The sequence below is a fragment of the Palaemon carinicauda genome, chromosome 14 (genome assembly GCF_036898095.1).
Source record: "Palaemon carinicauda isolate YSFRI2023 chromosome 14, ASM3689809v2, whole genome shotgun sequence".
NCBI lineage: Eukaryota > Metazoa > Arthropoda > Malacostraca > Decapoda > Palaemonidae > Palaemon > Palaemon carinicauda.
The window spans coordinates 21,673,328-21,692,512 of record NC_090738.1 but is presented as its reverse complement, the minus strand read 5'-3'; the positions used below and the strand labels follow the sequence as shown (position 1 = coordinate 21,692,512).

General features: G+C 39.2%; 1 protein-coding gene across 2 annotated transcripts in view; it reads right to left on the bottom strand.

The window, feature by feature from the left end:
- LOC137653473 (early endosome antigen 1-like) overlaps nucleotides 1-19,185 on the bottom strand; it is a 157,218-nt gene that overhangs the window by 42,284 nt on the left and 95,749 nt on the right. For both annotated transcript variants that reach the window (XM_068386901.1, XM_068386902.1), the window contains 3 exons: nucleotides 17,731-17,862; nucleotides 16,412-16,552; nucleotides 15,381-15,518 (listed from right to left, as the gene is read on the bottom strand). In XM_068386901.1, coding sequence (XP_068243002.1) covers nucleotides 15,381-15,518; nucleotides 16,412-16,552; nucleotides 17,731-17,862 — 411 coding nt within the window. The remainder of the gene's footprint in view (nucleotides 1-15,380; nucleotides 15,519-16,411; nucleotides 16,553-17,730; nucleotides 17,863-19,185) is intronic.

Here is a 19,185-nt window from a genome sequence, read left to right as displayed (position 1 = left end):
GAGAATAATCGTGGGAACCAACCTAAATAAAAAAAAAATTACAATAAAATTCTTGACTTAAGGCTGGCAGATTGTTAATAAAGTATTACATAATGTATTTGGCTACTGTGGCTATTGCTTTACTTCCCTTAAATGAACATAAAAAAGGCCTAACCCATCCCCAATCATGCAAAATCATCAATTATCAATTGTAAATTAAAACTACTAAATACACCAACTTATTTTGAGTTCATACATAACTTAGCTCATGGTGCATTTATCATACATAGAGTATATGGTCTTGATACAATACTATACTGCGGTGCTTAACATCAAGATGAAAATAACAATATGCAGACATGAGATTATATTAACAAGAGAATATTTAAAAAAACAAAAAACCTAATTATAAAAGAAAAATTTCCAAACTTTAACTTGATAGCTAGAGTAAAATAATCATAGATTACACTTTGCAAAACTAGATTGCAGAACAATACCTTGGAAGGTGGCACATCCCAATACATACTGATGCATACATATTTCTCTCTCTCCTATGAAGGCATATTTTTAGATATTTTACCTTGTCTTAAGTGTTGAACGAATATGTAAAATACTCCTCTATCTCACATGAAGGCATATTTTTGGATATTTTTGTTTACATTGTCTTAAGTGTTGAACAAATATGTAAAATACTCATCATAATTGCTATATATTCAGTCTGAGCACATTTCACACTAGTTTACAGATAATTTTCTATATTTTGCATAAGTATCACAAGACTTTCCTTGAGACGCTACTCTGTCAAACGAACAAAGTTTAAACAAAGAAATTGTATTTTTTCCAAGGTCAATTGTTAATATCCTTTAAACATTCCCAGTATACAGTGGAACCTCTACACACGAACGTATCTACATCCAAATTTTCCAACATCCGAAGTAAAATTCGAGCAAATTTTTTACTCTACACCCGAATTTTATTTCGACACACGAAGTAAGCAATTTTCATCGTACCAGTTGTATCCGAATTTTTCGACACGCGAAGTACAATTCGAACACGTTCCTACTCTACACCAGAATGTTTTTTTCGACACCCGAAGTAAACAATACTCGTACGCGTAGTCGGTGCTCATAGTGCCTGAAGTGTTTTTTATTTCCGCCGATAGAAGGCAGCACTTCGACCTCGGAGGGACCCTCAATTAGCGCGGCTCAGGTCAGTCCTCTGTTCTCGTCGGCTTCTTGCGGTTGTGCCCTGTGCGTTCTGCTATTAACTGTGTTTTAATCGTGATTTTTTACATGCATCCTTTAATGGTAATTTACGTAAAGTATGGGTCCTAAAAGGCTTAGTTTTGCGAGTGGTAGTGGTAGTGGTGAGAAAAGGAAGAAGGAAATGCTTTCTTTAGACGTAAAGCAGGAAATTATTGAAAAACATGAGCGTGGCGTCCGCGTGAGTGAATTTGCTAAACAGTATGGCCGTAATATGTCGACGATCTCGACAATCCTTAAACAGAAGGAAGCTATTAAAGCAGTGAAACCTTTTAAGGGGATCACCATAATTTCAAAACACCGTAGCCCTATCATAGAAGAGATGGAACGACTTCTGCTTGTGTGGATCAAGGACAAAGAGATCGTTGGCGACACCATCACCGAGACCGTCATCTGCGAGAAGGCGCACGCCATCTTTACGGACTTGAAGGAGGAGAGCTCTGGGGGTGATGCTGGGGAGAGTTCAACCGAGCCTTCCTCAGATGATTTCAAGGCATCTCGTGGCTGGTTTGAGAAATTTAAGAAACGGTCTGGGATTCATTCAGTTGTTCGCCACGGAGAGGCTGCTAGTGCGGACACAAAGGCTGCAGCTGACTTTGTCAAGAACTTCGAAAGGATCGTGCTGGAAGAAGGCTACGTAGAGCAGCAAGTGTTTAATTGTGATGAAACCGGGCTGTTTTGGAAGAAGATGCCCAGTCGAACCTACATCACCGCCGAAGAGAAGAAATTGCCTGGGCATAAGCCAATGAAGGATCGGTTGACTCTTGCCCTATGTGCCAACGCTAGCAAGGACTTTAAAGTCAAGCCCTTACTGGTTTACCATTCCGAGAACCCTAGGGCCTTTAAGGCACACAACGTCGATAAGGACCAGCTTCATGTTTTCTGGCGCTCCAACTCAAAGGCCTGGGTCACTAGGCAGTTCTTTGTGCAATGGGTTAACCAAGTTTTCGGCCCTTCTGTGAAGAAGTATTTTCATGAACAGAAATTGCCTTTAAAGTGCCTGCTATGCCTTGACAATGCACCAGCTCACCCCCCGGACTTGAAGATGATATCTTCGATGAATTCAAGTTCATAAAGGTGCTGTATCTTCCACCGAATACCACCTCTATCCTCCAGCCCATGGACCAGCAAGTCATCTCGAATTTCAAGAAGCTATACACCAAGCACCTATTCAAGCAGTGCTTTAATGTCACGCAAAGCACCAACTTATCTTTGCGTGAATTTTGGAGGAGCCACTTCAACATCGTGCACTGCTTGAAGATCATAGATCAGGCTTGGGTGGGATTAACTCGACGGAACCTCAATTCTGGCTGGAAGAAGCTGTGGCCTGATGCAGTTTCTTCCCGAGATTTCGAAGGTTTTGACCCCGAACCTGATCCCGTGGTGGGTGCAGCGGAAGCCGTAAGAGGAAATCGTCTCCCTTGGCAAGTCCATGGGTCTGGAAGTCGACGCAGATGACGTTACGGAACTCGTCGCCGAACATCACGACGAACTTACCACAGATGAGCTCAAGGAACTCCATGCTATGTCTGAGTACATGAGTGATGACGAGGAAGGGAGCGAGGAGGTAGAACATGTGTTAGGTTCGGCGCATATAAAAGAGGTGTTAGGAAAATATCAAGACGTGGTCGACTTCATCAACAAATACCATCCAAAAAAATTGCAGGTTTGTCGTGTAGTTTCGCAGTTCGATGATGTTTGCCTAACTCACTTTTGAAACATTCTGAAAAGCCGTACCAAGCAACTATCTATCGATAATTTCTTTAAAAAACTACAAAGCGAACTCGTGATGAAGAGGATGTAAGTGATTCGAAGAAAACGGCAGAGTGAAGCGGAAGAAAGTGAAAGAAAACGGCAAAGAGTGAAGCGAAAGAAATTCAGTCAATTTTAAGTGTAGAGAGTGAAAGTGATTAAAATTAATCATAAAAAAAAAAAGGAAATGTAAAAAAATATATAAAATATAAAAAAAAAATAAGCTAAGTTATGTTAAAGTTCACTTAGTGCAAGTTAGAATAAGTTACGGTAGTGTACGTTTATCTTAGTTAACCTCTCTACCTCCTCGCCGCCCGTCCGTCTCCTCTCTGCGTAGCAAGACCAACAACACCTGCGCTGGAGTTTCTAAGGTAAAGTGACGCTAAAAACCTGTTTCTTATTTATCATTTTTTGCTAATTCTTCTTATTTACATGTCTATTATCTAATTTAGTGTGCATTATTCTCATGGGAAATTATGTGTAGTAGTTTATTAAGAAGTTATCATAGATTTTTGGGCTCAATCCGCAACCACGGATTAATCCTATTTCAATGTATTCTTATGGCAAAATTCGTTTCTACATCCGAAGTTGGTTCTGGAACGGATTAAATTCGTATGTAGAGGTACCACTGTACTTAAAAAGTAAGCTTGATTGCATTACTGCAAAATCATCTAAACTACAGTACAGTATATCATAAATTTGTCTACATCATAAAATAAGATTTTCTACTTATAGCAAAAAAAAAATATTTATTGCCTTCTCTACAATTTTCTTGGTTTAGTTAACCCTTTTACCCCCAGGCTATTTGGAACTTTCCAACCCTTAACCCCCAGGGGTTATTTTTTTTTTCAAGCACATTTTGCAGTATATTTTTTTTAATTGCTCTAACAGCCTTAATTTTCATCATAGAGAGGTCAGGTTGGTCTCATTCTCTTGGAAAATGCCTGAAATTTTTCAAAATATCAAAAACATGCAAAAAAAATGTAAATTGCAGTTTTTTGCAAGTACATACCGGTACGTCCATGGGGGTAAAGGGATGAGTTTTGTGAAATGTACCAGTACTTCCTTTGGGGGTAAAAGGGTTAAAAACAATGTGACTGAATTACTAAAACAACAGATTCTTTTGTCTGAATTATCATAACAATAGTTTATTAATATAAACTTATGTTTAATATAGCATCAAATTTCCAGGTTCTTTGAGAGGAAATTTACCCAAGCTCCATTTTTCTTACAGAAATAACATTAGTTAAGTTCAATTTAAAGATTTATTTGTCTACTTAGAACTTTATGGTTTAGAATTGTAACTACTATACAAGGAAATAATTGCTTACATCTTTGCTCTGCATAGTTGCCATTGAAGTTACTGCTGTACGAGGTGTTTGTGTTCTTCATACTGTCAATGTGTGCATTATTTCTAGCCAGTTGGTTAAATGTTATGTTGAAGAAAAATATAAAGTACTGAACATAATAGAGGATTGCTATACATTACTAAATGAAATAAGATAGAAAATAAGAATACAGTAATATCTAAGAGAAGTTATTGCCTTGGGATGGTTAATATGCATAGGGAAAACAAAAGGATGAAACCCACCTTTATAAATATCTTTCTTTTACTTATTATCGATTTACTTTGGTTGTTATAAAACTATTTCTTAAAAAAAAACTATAAAGTTCATTCATAATTTAGAGATAAACTGTAGTACCATGCTTTTAAATATTATATAATAGTAAAATTTATGAGAAGCTATAACAAAGTTAGTCAATATGCCAAGATTCAACATAAAGAGGCACTGTACTGACAAGTTAACCAAGAGAAAATTAGAAGAATTTGAATTTTCCTACTCTTTGAAATCTAATAAATGATGTTTTAAATGACATTTTTCCTTTTAAGTCTATGTTGCGCAGCAAAATAGAAAAAGATAAAAAAAGAAAAACTACTTTTGCCTAACCCTTTGACTAGTTAATGATAGTTTCATTTAAAGCAATACCAATCTAATAAATGATGTTTTAAATGACATTTTTCCTTTTAAGTCTATGTTGCGCAGCAAAATAGAAAAAGATAATAAAGAAAAACTACTTTTGCCTAACCCTTTGACTAGTTAATGATAGTTTCATTTAAAGCAATACCGTTCTTTTTATATTAATGTAAAGCTACTTGATCATAAATACTTTAACACTGCAAAAGCAAGAATGTGCATGTATAATTTTACTCGGCCAAGAAAAGAGGCAACACACTAATTACATTTCTGTAGCACACACAATTAAAGACATGACATGTTAAAAAATCCCAAATTTTTAAAGTTATTTGTATTTATACTACCTAAACAAATTCGAGACCCTTAATAAGAGTATGACATCAGCAAAGCTGGAACAGTTGTTAAATTTTCAACAAGGTAAACAAAGGTTGCCTGTTAAGTGTGAGAACAACAATCTACCTTCCTTTCACATTTGTGTGAAGAAGGGTTTTGTCACTCAGCTGAGCGAGAAGAACAATCAGAAGTTTTATTTTCGCCTGTTGCAGATTTTTTCCGGACAGCTTTCGAAGATTGAAGTGTTGTCACTAATGCGTCTCAGAAGAGTCCCAAGGCAGGAGAGGGACGAGGGGAGATGTTCAAGTCTTAAACAATAGTGATAATGCTTAATCTTACATGAGACTAAGCATCAGTATCTCTTACCGAAAGCAATTCCCAGACCGAGTCAGGGTTCGGTACAGTGCTACTCCTTCCTCACTACCATGCAGAGGTATCGATATGATCAGTGTCCTAAGACTCAATACAATTGGTCATCCTAAGTTTTGGTGACCTTTTCTTCTTTGGGGTGGTAATAGAGGATTGCTATACATTACTAAATGAAATAAGATAGAAAATAAGAATAATATCTAAGAGAAGTTATTGCCTTGGGACGGTTAATATGCATAGGGAAAACAAAAGGATGAAACCCACCTTTATAAATATCTTGCTTTTACTTATTATCTGAAGGGTCAGCAATCAATGGAGAAGGCACAGGAACTGGAGAGGTGACAGGGGAAGGCAAGCACATGTGCTTTTCTTCCTGCTTGTCACTCTTTACCAATGTCAAGGATTTCCAGACTATTGCCGACATCAGGCTACAGTCTGCAAACCCCTACACTCTAACTTCGCACTACACCGACATCTTTGCAGTAGGAGATGAAGCAGGCAACTCAGCACCAGGCATGGACTTGTTGAAGGGCACTACAATATGTTGCTCCTCTGTAGAAAGGCAGTTGAAGAGGAGGGTGCAGCAACAGGAGACTCCTTAGTTCTAGTGGCAGTAAGCACTTCCAGAAGCCTCTCTCTGGATCTAGCAATGTCAATGACTGTGGAAGGCCACAACTTATCTAAATACAGATCATTGCAAGGTCATTAACAGGGAGTATAGCAACATTAGTACTTTGAGAGAGAGGCTGGGGGGGGAGGCAATACCTTTGCTGGGTTAAGGCAATACTCTTGACTCCTTCAAAGCACTTCGGGAGGGCAAGGCAGATAATGATGAATCCCTCTTAGACTTCTTTTTTTCGCAAACTCTACCCACTACAAGGGAAGCCATGCCCTGCACTCCTCACAAGGGGATGCTTGTGAGCAGACACGTCTCCAACAAAAATTAGAGAGTTGATGAAGATCTACTGCCTGTTTTCTCATATACTGGCCACTGCTATGACCAGCCTTACCAAGGCAAAGCCACATGTCTACTCTTGAGATAGTCATCCAAAACACAAGATCACAAACACAGAAAAGACAAAATAAAAAGTTTAATAAGACCAATTAAAGATGCAGAAAAGTACATGTGTACAGGGCTGCGGCTGAAGTCAAAGCGAGGTTTGCTCTACTTACTGAGTGAGCGGGGCCTACCTCCCATGTGAAAGACATCCATTGTTTACCTTGTTAAAAGTTTAACGGCGGTTCTAGCTTCACTGAAATCCTACTTATATTGATGGTCAATGGCTTGTATGATGTGTAAGAACAAATGCACTTTCTGTATATATCCAGAGCTTTAATTTTTCATTATGCTATATTTAATGCAATTGTTTATTTTACATTTGATACTGCACAATATAAGTTTCTAACAGTGCAATACTGTTAAGAGATGCAGGATATGTATAGTTAGTGAGTTAAATGTATAATGACATGTATTATTAGCAAGTTAGAGGTGTCACTAAATAACCTCCCATAGTCAAGCAAAATCACTAATCCGGCAAGGCTCTGGAACCAAAGGTGTCGAACTATTGATGGTGTACCTGTACATGAATACATATATCAAAAGTAATCAGAAAATACAGAGATTCCAATTTAAATGTAAATAATACTATTCAGGTAAATGATGGAGAAAAACCTATTTCTGCAAACAAAATTCTCTAGCTGTTAAGGGATACTGCCTTCTATGTACAAGAGCTAAAGAATTCTTTATAAAAAATATACCGGTACTTCAAATAATATACTGTACTAAACACAAGGAAGATCCTTCTGTCTCCTGTAGTGATATACATGCATACTACTTTTTACGTCCATATCATTATGGTCTGTGAAATTGAATGTTAAAGGGATTGGACATATGGACACTACTACAGGCAGTTTAGGCTACTCTGCTCTACTGGATGATACCTTCAGTTACTAGGCAGTTTACATACTTTGCACAAAATGCTACATCTTCAACAATACAGTAAACACAAAACACAAAACTTTAAAAACACCTGAAGTATTTCAGAGCTGTACCATTATTATTGTCATCTATACTATAAAGAATAAAATACATGTCTGTCTGTTGTCACAAGAACTCCCAAACAGTGAAGAGTAGTAACATGAAATTTAGGCCTACATGTCACTCTGGCTGCCCTTTATAGGTCAACTGTGCTATTTTCAACTTTCAACACTATCATTATTTGACATTTCCCCCACAAATTAGTGCTGAAAATTACGTTCTATTATGTTGCTATGCAATTTTGACCCACTGAAGATGTGTAATGGATTTAGACTAATAGTAAAAGCTTTACGAGCTTATATCATCTGAGCCATCATTTTAACTGGGTCATTTGAGGGTACAGTAAACATGATCTAATTCCAAAAATTCCACTCATTCCAACAGACTTAACATTTTCATTCAAACGATTACCATTTCCTGTGCAACTTACATTTGGAATCACAACCAATAAGGTGCAAGGGTAATCACTCAAAGGCACATGCTTGAATTTGACTGATAAGGGCTTCTTGCATGGACAAATGAATGTGGGAAAGTAAAGGGAGAAGGATAATATCACAGTTCACCTTTCGCTCCCTCAGTACATTGCACATTCATAAATATATCATAAAATGATACTGCGGACTCCTCTTTATATATTGGTATCTGAGATCAGCTATGTTTTCTACTTTTTCGTATTTTAATTATTTTTTGTTAAAAATGATGTTTTAATTATAAAATAAATTTTTGAATATACTTACCCGGTGAATATATAATAGCTGCTACTCAGCGGCTCGACAGAAAACACACTCAAAAACTCGCGAGCGATCGCTATGAAGGTTGCGGGTGTGACCACCAGCGCCAACTATCGGCCAGATACCACACTGGCATGTAAACAAACCCTTCAATTCTTCTCGTCCCGCTGCGTCTCTATTGGGGAGGAAGGGAGGGCCTTTAATTTATATATTCACCGGGTAAGTATATTCAAAAATTTATTTTATAATTAAAATATCATTTTTAAATATTCAACTTAGCCGGTGAATATATAATAGCTGATTCACACCCAAGGCGGTGGGTAGAGACCAGAGTTAATTAAGTTTACAGCGTATAAGCTAAGAGTTTTTGACAGTTATCAATATAACAAAACCAAAATATATAGGTACCTGGTAAGGAAGTTGACTTAGACGATTACTCTGCCTTGTAAGTCTGTCTTCCTCACGAAGCCCAGCGATCCTCTTAGGATGCTGAAAGACTCCCAGGAGCTGAAGTATAAAGGGTTGCAACCCATACTAACAGGACCTCATCAAACCCCTAATCTGGGCGCTCTCAAGAAATGACTTTGACCACCCGCCAAATCAACAAGGATGCGAAAGGCTTCTTAGCCTTCTGTACATCCCAAAAAAAATTTCAAGAGACAGATTAAAAAGGATATTGGAATTAGGGTAATGTAGTGGTAGAACCCTCACCCACTACTGCACTCGCTGCAACGAATGGACCCAGTGTGTAGCAGTCCTCGTAAAGAGTCTGGACATCTTTTAAGTAAAATGACGCGAACACTGACTTGCTTCTCCAAAAAGTCGCGTCCATAATACTTTGCAGAGATTTATTTTGCTTGAAGGCCACGGAGGTTGTTATAGTTCTAACTTCGTGCGTCTTAACCTTAAGCAACCATCGGTCTTTCTCATTCAAGTGAGAATGAGCTTCTCGTATTAAAAAATCTGATAAAATATGACAAAGCATTCTTTGACATAGGCAATGATGGTTTCTCAACTGAGCACCATAATGCCTCAGATTTACCTCGTAATGACTTAGTACGAGCTAAATAGAACTTAAGAGCTCTAACAGGACATAATACTCTTTCCAGTTCGTTGCCTACGATCTCTGATAAGCAAGGAATATCAAAAGATTTAGGCCAAGGACGAGAAGGCAGTTCATTTTTTGGCCAGGAAACCAAGTTGAAGTGAACAAGTGGCTTTTTCTGTAGAAAAAAACCGATGTTCTTACTGAAGGCATGAGGTTCACTGACCCTTTTAGCCGAAGCCAAGCACACTAGGAAAAGTGTCTTGAGGGTGAGATCCTTCAGGGAGGCTGAATGTAATGGCTCAAACCTGTCTGACATGAGGAACCTTATGACCACGTCTAAGTTCCATCCAGGAGTTGCCAAACGACGTTCCTTAGAGGTCTCGAAAGACATAAGGAGATATTGGAGATCTTTATTGTTGGAAAGATCTAAGCCTCTATGTCGAAAGACCGAAGCCAACATGCTCCTGTAGCCCTTAATCGTGGGAGCTGAAAGGGAGCGAACCTTTCTCAGATGTAAAAGAAAATCTGCGATTTGGGCTACAGAGGTACTGGACGAGGACACAGATGCTGACTTGCACCAGTCTCGAAAGACTTCCCACTTCGACTGGTATACTCTAATGGTAGAAGCTCTCCTCGCTCTTGCAATCGCACTGGCTGCCTCCTTCGAAAAGCCTCGAGTTCTTGAGAGTCTTTCGATAGTCTGAAGGAAGTCAGACGAAGAGCGGGGAGGCTTTGATGGACATTCTTTACGTGGGGCTGATGTAACAGATCTACCCTTAGAGGAAGACTTCTTGGAAAGTCTACCAGCCATTGAAGTACCTCGGTGAACCACTCTCTCGCGGGCCAGAGGGTAGCAACCAACGTCAACCTTGTCCCTTCGTGAGAGGCGAACTTCTGCAGTACCTTGTTGACTATCTTGAATGGTGGGAATGCATATAAATCCAGAAGAGACCAATCCAGTAGAAACGCGTTTATGTGGATTGCTTCTGTATCTAGGACTGGAGAGCAATAGATTGGTAACCTTTTGGTCAACGAGGAGGCAAAGAGGTCTATGGTGGGTTGACCCCAAGTAGCCCAAAGACTCTTGCCCACGTCCTTGTGGAGGGTCCATTCCGTGTGTATCACCTGACCCCTCCGACTGAGACAGTCTGCCAAGACGTTCAAGTCCCCCTGGATGAATCTCGTCAACACGGAGATGCCTCGATTTCTTGACCATAAGAGAAGGTCCCTTGCGATCTCGAGCAGCGTAAAGGAGTGTGTGCCTCCTTGCTTGGAGATGTACGCCAAAGTTGTGGTGTTGTCTGAGTTGACCTCTACCACTTAGTTTCGAAGAAGCTTTCGAATATCATCAAGGCCAAGTGGACTGCTAATAGCTCCTTGCCGTTGATGTGCATGCTCTTCTGACTTGAGGTCCACAGACCCGAGCATTCCCGACCATCCCGGGTCGCACCCCAACCCAAATCCGACGCGTCTGAGAACAACACGTGGTTTGGGTTCTTGAATGCTAGGGATAGTCCCTCTCTCAGACTGATATTGCCGTCCCACCATTTCAGGCATGCCTTTACTGGTTCGGAGACTGGGATGATACCGTCTCTAACGTCTTGTCCTAGTTCCAGTGAGAGGCTAGATGGAACCGGAGAGGCAGAAGGTGTAGTCTCCCTAGTGAGACAAACTGCTCCAGGGATGAGAGAGTCCCTACGAGACTGTTCCAACTCCTGACTGAACAAACGTTTTCTTTTCAGCATTAGTTGGACTTCGAGCAGGGCTTGTTCTATTTGGTGGCAGACGGAAAAGCTCGAAAAAAACTGGACTGCGAATCTCCATCCCCAAATAAAGAATAATCTGGGATGGGATCAGTTGGGACTTTTAGGTTGACCAAAAGTCCCAACTCCCTGGCCAGACTCAACGTCCAATGTAGATCCTGCAGACAGCGAAGACTGGACGATGCTCTGAGAAGCCAGTCTTCCAAGTACAGGGAGGCTCGGATCCCCGATAGATGGAGGGATTTTGCCACATTCCTCATGAGCCTCGTAAACCCGAGAGGAGCAGGACTGAGGCCAAAGCACAGGGCTCGAAACTGGTACCCCACATTCCTGTAAACAAACCTCAGAAACGGTTGGGAATCCGGGTGTATAGGAATGTGGAAGTATGCCTCCTGAATGTCGAGAGAGACCATCCAGTAGCCTTCCAAAAATGCTGTCAAGACAGCCTGGTAGACTTCATCGTGAAGTTTGTCTTGACAATGAACACATTGAGCGCACTTGCCTCTTACGTACTCCTGCAGTGAACATGTCTGCCAGATCATTGGAGCCATCCCTGAGGGACTTGTTCCTGCAGAAAACGTGACTGTCAGATCATAGGAGCCATCCCTGAAAGCCTTGCTTATGCATGACATAATTGTACAGCAAAACTTCAAACGCTCGAAAATAGCTCTGAAGTCGACCATAAAATCTTGGAGCGTCTCATGGCCAGGCGCCAGGGAGAGTCTATGAGGTTTGAGAAGTCTATCTGGGCAGAGGCAGGAACTCCCAAGCCGAGAACTTCTCTCGTGTCATATCAGACTCTCGCTCTATAAGCCAGCTTAAAAGTAGGGAAAGCAAAGGCTGTCTCCCCCAAACTCCTCCTGGTGATAAACCAGTCGCCTAGCAAACGTAAAGCTCTCTTAGAAGAGCGAGAGAGCACTAGCTTATAAAACAACGGCTTCGAAGTAGCTAGGCCTAGTGTAAACTCTGACGTTTAGGCGAACGAGGAGCAGCAGTTACAAAAAGATCCGGACAAAGATCCTTAAAAATCAGTATGATTTATTTAAAGTCCATAGAGGGCTAAGCAGCTTTAGGCTCCTCTCCGTCTGACAGAGTCCTCAAGGGAATATCAGTAGGAGGGGGAACAGCAACTTCCTCATCTGAAGGAACCTTGTCCGACAATAGCCGAGTCTCAAGCAAGGGAGAGACCTACCGTGGAGGCAATGCTTTACAAGCAGAGTCCACACACACTGGTGCATTAGTAGCGGACCAGGATGCAACGTCATGTAACTGCTTGACAGTCTGTGAACTGTCAACAACAACAGGTGCGTGAGGACGCACAGCGTCCACTCGAGACTGCTTTGACCGCCTAGTCTGAGCAGTCAAAACAACTCTAGAATGCGGAGGTTGATGCTCAGCGTCAAAACAAGTCAACTCCGATTGTTGGCGAACGTCCTGAACGTCAACAGGAGCATCAGCAAGTGGCCTAACGTCCAAATGCGGCTGAAAAACCACACGAGACCGCATCGAGTGTGGTTCTAAACAACCTGACTGACGTGACTTGGCTACGCCAACGTCAACAGGACGCACAAAGGAACGTTTGGGTGGCTGAAGGCCAGGATCTCGATGAGATAAACGGCTAGGTTCAACGGACTTATCGGCAGAATAGTCTTCCATAAGGGAGGCAAGCTTATTCTGCATGTCTTGCCGTACAACCCATTTAGGATCAACGGGAATGATTGCGGTAAGAGACGAGGGTAACATCTGTGACTGCAAAACCTTGCCTACAAAAAGACTCTCGGAGTCTGTGTTACGCTTTTGTTAGGCGGCGAGCAGTCTTCCGATGACTGTATAGGGTCAGAGCTGTCCTAATAGTTAAAACCAGGACGCTGGACCTGTCCTGAAAGGACTGACTTTCGCTTAAAGGGCCTCGAAACCTTGTTCCACGGTTTCTTATGCGAAAAGCCTTCGGATGACGAGGAGAAAATCGTCTCTCTCGCCTTATGGTAGGGGTGATCTTGGTGAGATACACCTGATACCATAGAGGGAACGTCTGTTCGCTGATCAAGGCCTCTCGAACCCATAAGTCGTACGACATTACTTCTCCCCTGGGCTTGGGAGCTTGCAAGAGGTCCCGGACTAGGCGAACGACAGGCACGAACAGACGAACCCTCGGTCGCAACACTGATAACACTTTGCGCAATATCACTTTATCACTACGATTTTCTGTTTTGCACTTATTTCACTGAAATCGAATTTTTTAACAATTCACATTAGGTATGAATAAAACTGATTTCTACCTGAAGCACGCAATTCTACCCTCATCAAAAGGTTATAATTGCGAAATCAGTCGTATAATGTAAGCACATTAATACCAGCAAAAAAACAGTAAACATATTTTAAGATAAAAAGATCAGTGGCTGGGGAAGAGACTAAACACTAGTTCATTCAAAACTACGTTTACAATCTCTCACCGAACAGTGCCTTGGAACGAGAATAAAAACTAAAAACGTTTTATCCTTTCTCCCCGTACAGAGACTAGGGACGAGAGTAACTCGAGAACAACGTTACTCGCTTGGGACGAGATAAAGATCGGAACGTTCTCACTCCTCTCTCTCCCTCCGTCTCTATCTCTCTCTCTCTCTCTCTCTTGATTTCGCACCGAAGAGAAGAGCCCAATTACGTTTCGTCAAAAAACAGGTTATTTGACCAAAGGAAAAAACTGAAAGGTTTTTCAATTAAAAAGTTCCTTTAAAATAGAATTTAAAACATTTAAGCTTTGAAAGAAGAATGAACAAAACGTCAGAATCGATTTACTCCTTCTGCAAAGTGAAACCGTGATACTCTCTCTCTCTATCGTAACGATAGAGCGCAAACTGCGTAGCATAAATAAACTAAACGTTAGTCCATCTTTGAAACAGTACGAAGACTATTCAAAGAAAATCTTTCATAAAATATCTACTAAAAAATATTCATTTAATAAGTTTTAAATCATTAGCTCTGTAAAAGTTATTTACGATTGAAAGGGCTCAACGTTGTTTAACTTCGGTTTCCAAGTTAGGACCGCCTACTCTCAGGAAAGGTCGCATAAAAACAAATCATTAAAATTTATCTTGATGTTTATTATAAATGGAAAGCTAATCGAAGAGGCCTAATAAAGGCGGGTGAGATATAAAATATATAGAAGAAAATCTATAATTAATTTATAACGTGATAAGATAATTGCTAAAAGCCAAAACACACTTCCGTACTAAGGGAAGGGTCGGCCATTTAAAAGTCAAGGAAAGTCCAAAAAACAATCCAAAGTCATCAAAAATTAAATCTATCCAAAAACGAGTTCAAGATTTAAGTTGAAGATAAAACACCTGCACTGCGAAAGCTCAAACCAAAATGAAGTACTTCACCAAATATGTTGAGAAAACTCCAGGTTCTACAGCGAGTAATGATACGTCTTGTTGTCAAGGTCGACAGAGAAGAATTGAAGGGTTTGTTTACATGCAAGAGTGGTATCTGGCCGATAGTTGGCGCTGGTGGTCACACCCGCAACCTTCATAGCGATCGCTCGCGAGTTTTTTAGTGTGTTTTCTGTCGAGCCGCTGAGTAGCAGCTATTATATATTCACCGGCTAAGTTAAATATTTAAAACTAGTTATTTGTGGGCCTAAAATCTATCAAAAGTAAATCATAATAATTAAATACAGAAATTTTGGTTCAGTAGCAAGAACATAATGTACAGTATGTTTAGTTTATAAGGGAGACAAGAAAGACGGAGTGTTCCATTATTGACACAGAATTGAGCATCCAAATGGAAAACAAAACTAGTTGATGCTTCAACAACATTCTGCAGGTTTAAAGGCTGCTCATGAATGGCAGAGGCAAGGGATAGTGACATTGGCCTAGCAACCAGGACAATGCTCTAGAGACTGACCATATATACATATGATCAGCACCCAAGCCCCTCTCTATCCAAGCTAAGACCAGGGAGGATTAGCCAATGGCTGCTGATGACTCAGCCGTTACACCTATATGCTCCCCAAAACCTCCTATCCTTAGCTCACAAAGATAGATCATTTGATAAAAAAAACCTTTGACCAACATGTTGATTCTGTGGATCTATCAACAATATTAACATTCACATATAGAATCCTTACCTTTTCACTTAATTCCCGAGTCAGACTATTTTTCTCAGCATCAAGATCACTAAGCTTTTTCTGTAGCATAGAAAGTTCTTCCTTTGTTGATTCCAAATTGCTTTGTGTAGTGGTATGATTGGCACTTAATTCTGAAACCTGAAATAAAAAAGATAATGAACCTATACTTGCCACAAAATTTGTATTATTAGCAGCTGGTAAATAATCTAATATAGACCAATACAGCTATCCCTTGAAAGATTACTTTCTTGATCTACGTGCTTTTCTGAAAGGGATTAACTGATAAAATGAGCAAAAACTGCAATTACACAATCCTGCCCCATAGATTTGAGTACTTCTTATGCTGACATCAGACAATTTCCCATAACCGATTTGTTCTCTCCAAAACAAAATATAACATTTAGAAAAAGTCCTAGTAAATAAGCCTGACATTCAGAGTAAAAAACACATCTCAAAGAAAAAACATCATCACGAATAGTTCCACTCCTAAGAGGAGATATTTTAACATACTGTACATATAAAAATACACCTGATTACTACAAAAACTATGGCCTCTCTCTTCTTCTCTTTTGAATGTGCACAAAGCTTTTAAAGGCAAAATCAACTAAAAATTATCTACTTACAGGGGTAAACCTCTGAATAAAGTATGAAAAAATATTGACAAAAATGCTTCTTTTCATTCTTCTTGCAAATTCTTACACTACAATACTAGTTACTTTTTTAACATCATTTGACTGTTTCCTGAATGAACATAAATGATTTCAAACACTAACATACTTCTACACTCATTAAGTAGGTCTTTCATGATTTATTTGATTATAACTTTTCAAGAAATATTCTAGTTCCATTATACTATTCATAAAATATATCTAATATTATTGTTTTTAGTCTACGGCAGAGTTATAGTATTACAAATCTTTATATCAAGACCATTCTACAATCCAAACTAATAAAGAAGAATGTGGTGGTGCTAAGGGGTGATTGCATAGAGTAGACAAATAAATAAAGCAAAGTAGAATGTCTCTTTTTACCTGGGATTCCAAAGCCTGAATATTTTCCATGTAGTTTGCACACTTGGCCTTCAGTTCTTCTGCCTGTTGTGAGTTCCCACTCATCAAAACATCCTTGTCCTCCATCTGACTTTGCAACTGCGACATCGTTTCATCCTTATCCTGAACACAAAAGTAAAAAAATGAGTACTGAACATAGCAATTTTGATAATTCACATTTTAAAGGTATACCAAAATAACTTGAAACACCCAAAAGGAAATATTTCTTCAAAACTTTAGGTAATCCCTTTCATCAAGCAATTGCCTTTAGCTAAGATCAGGAAAATGCTGGTGCCTTCTATTCATTCAAAATCCTTCCCCTGCAACATTTTATATAATTAAGCAATAAAATGAAAAAATTAAACTCAAAGTGAAGATTCGTAAGATCAACAGAATAAAACTAATACTGCTCATCAAATAAGGTACTGTACAGTTTTTGTTAAAGTAACCTTTCCTTGTATTATTACTATAAAAAGTAATATCGGGCATCAAATCAAAACTGATTAGATATCTCATTTTAGAGCATTTTGCAATGAGGAGAGGGGAGGAAAAAAATTCCATATCCTTGTTATTTTGATTAAAAAAATTCAGCACATGACATTTGGGGTCATACTCTATCACCCCAAAGAGTATTGCAAAATATGAGATCTGCAAATCTCAATGGTGATTGTGATTTGCATTCAGATAATAAAATCTCAATTGTAAAATATGGGACAGTTTTACTTTATATATGCTCTTTTCTTCACCTGCACTATGCTATTAAATGCTTCCACTTCAGAGAAAAAGGGTACACACCATTACGAAAAGAAACAAATCAAAGAGAACATCCTCAAATGAGGGCCGACTATCAATAATAATCAATGCCCACCCACGTATTCCACTACAGTATATGCAGAATTGAATGCTGTACAGTATAATCACTTATGTAGGTTAACTGTGTGATTTGAAAATACTTCCCACAGATACCAAACAATTCAATGTAAATGAAATATACTTAACTTCTTTTATTGTTTATTTCTATTGCTTCATAAACTTATGTGTGCTTAGGGTAAGCTAAGTAAATTACAATTTATAGTTACTGTCTAAAGTAAAGTATCATGAGCTAAAGGTAGGAAAATTGCTATTATTTACATTTCCTCTCCCCTTTGGCTCCATCAATGCAGATAAGAGAGAGGAGGCTATACCTTTATTACTATCGTTACCCATACAATTCAGTCCTTTCAGAATAAAAAATCTTTACTAAGTTTGCCCTTTTCATTGCTTTACAACTCGAGCTGCAATAGTATTCACAAAAAACATACCTGAAGCTTCTTTTTCATTATATCAACTTCGTCTTTGAGGTTGCGCATTTCTTCTTTCAAACTTGCTGCTAATTCAGATTTTGCTTTCAAGTCGTTTTGGAGAGCGGCCTCTCTTGCTTGGAACGCCATAGTCTGAAAACATGTAAAACCACTTATAACAAACATTGTTTTCACCCACATGTTATTTTTCAAAAATGATAAGAGGGTAGAATCTGCAAAAGTCACTATATGAAATTGAAGTAAGCGTAAACACATTTGACAGCAAAATAACTTTCTGAACATACACTGGGATCACAACTTTCTGAACACACACTGTGATCTTGTGATAAAAAAAAACTAATCTACAAAAATTTTGAAAGTAATATGTATTTCTCCTATCTAAACAAAGCTAGGTCTTTTAAAATAAGGCTGGAATGGCCATTGAAATTATCAACGAGGTAGTTAACAAATGGTGACATGGCTGAGTAGCCCCGCCCACTCTCTGGCTCGTGACTGAGAGGGGTGGTTGAGGTGGGATGTTTAACTTTAATAGGTCTCAGGTTTACATTAACAAGGATAAATACAAATTACATTTCTAATTTGTTATTTGTTTCTATGCGTATACCATACACATCTTTCATCCTTTATAATAGGGAGACTCACTTATTGGTGAGTAGGAAGTGACTCTAGAACCAAACAGGTTGGTTCTTTTTCTTCCCTAGAATATGCCAGTCTTCCTGAACCCTCACAGAAGCGAGGGAGATAACTCTAGCAACCTCTTATTAGCTCATCATATGGATGAGTAGGGTGATAGGGCCTGGTCAGTACTTGGTTATATACCTATTGCTCGGTCAATGGAGGAATCTTTCTCTTCCACAATAATACGGTACAAAATGACTAATGGTAAGGTAATCATTCCAATATTCTTCCCCTCGTAAAGGGAAAAAAGGGAAAAACTACCTAAAGATCCAGTAAAAAAGAATGGTGCTAATTAGTATAGCTTACCAGCATCAATATCAGCTCCAGCGTATAACATTATAACGGCTTCATAAAATATGAAGGGAAAGAGAGAAGCTGAGAAGTCAGTCATTCCTCCTTTCATCCAGATTTACATCAAATATGTTACTAAAGACAAGAGGCTTCCTGTCCTGTAAGGAACTGGGCTGGCTACATAACTACAAGAGCTACCACCATAGGGCCAAGAAAAAAAAAGAGTCAAATGACTAGTGGGTATACTTTGTAGAATAAAAGGCTGTGAAGGTTGTTTCTTCTTCATCATCTATCTGACTACAAGATTCTTCTGTCTAAAGCGGAATCAATACTCGTGACTTCATGAGTTCTAGTTTGAGCAAGCACATCAACCCACTCAAAGGTTAAAGCATATGCTCTTGGTTGACTCACGAAGCCAAAAAGCTTCTATTCTCAACATCTCTTTCTTGCTTTTTTCCAGTGTTAAGAAAGGTTCACTGAGAGTCA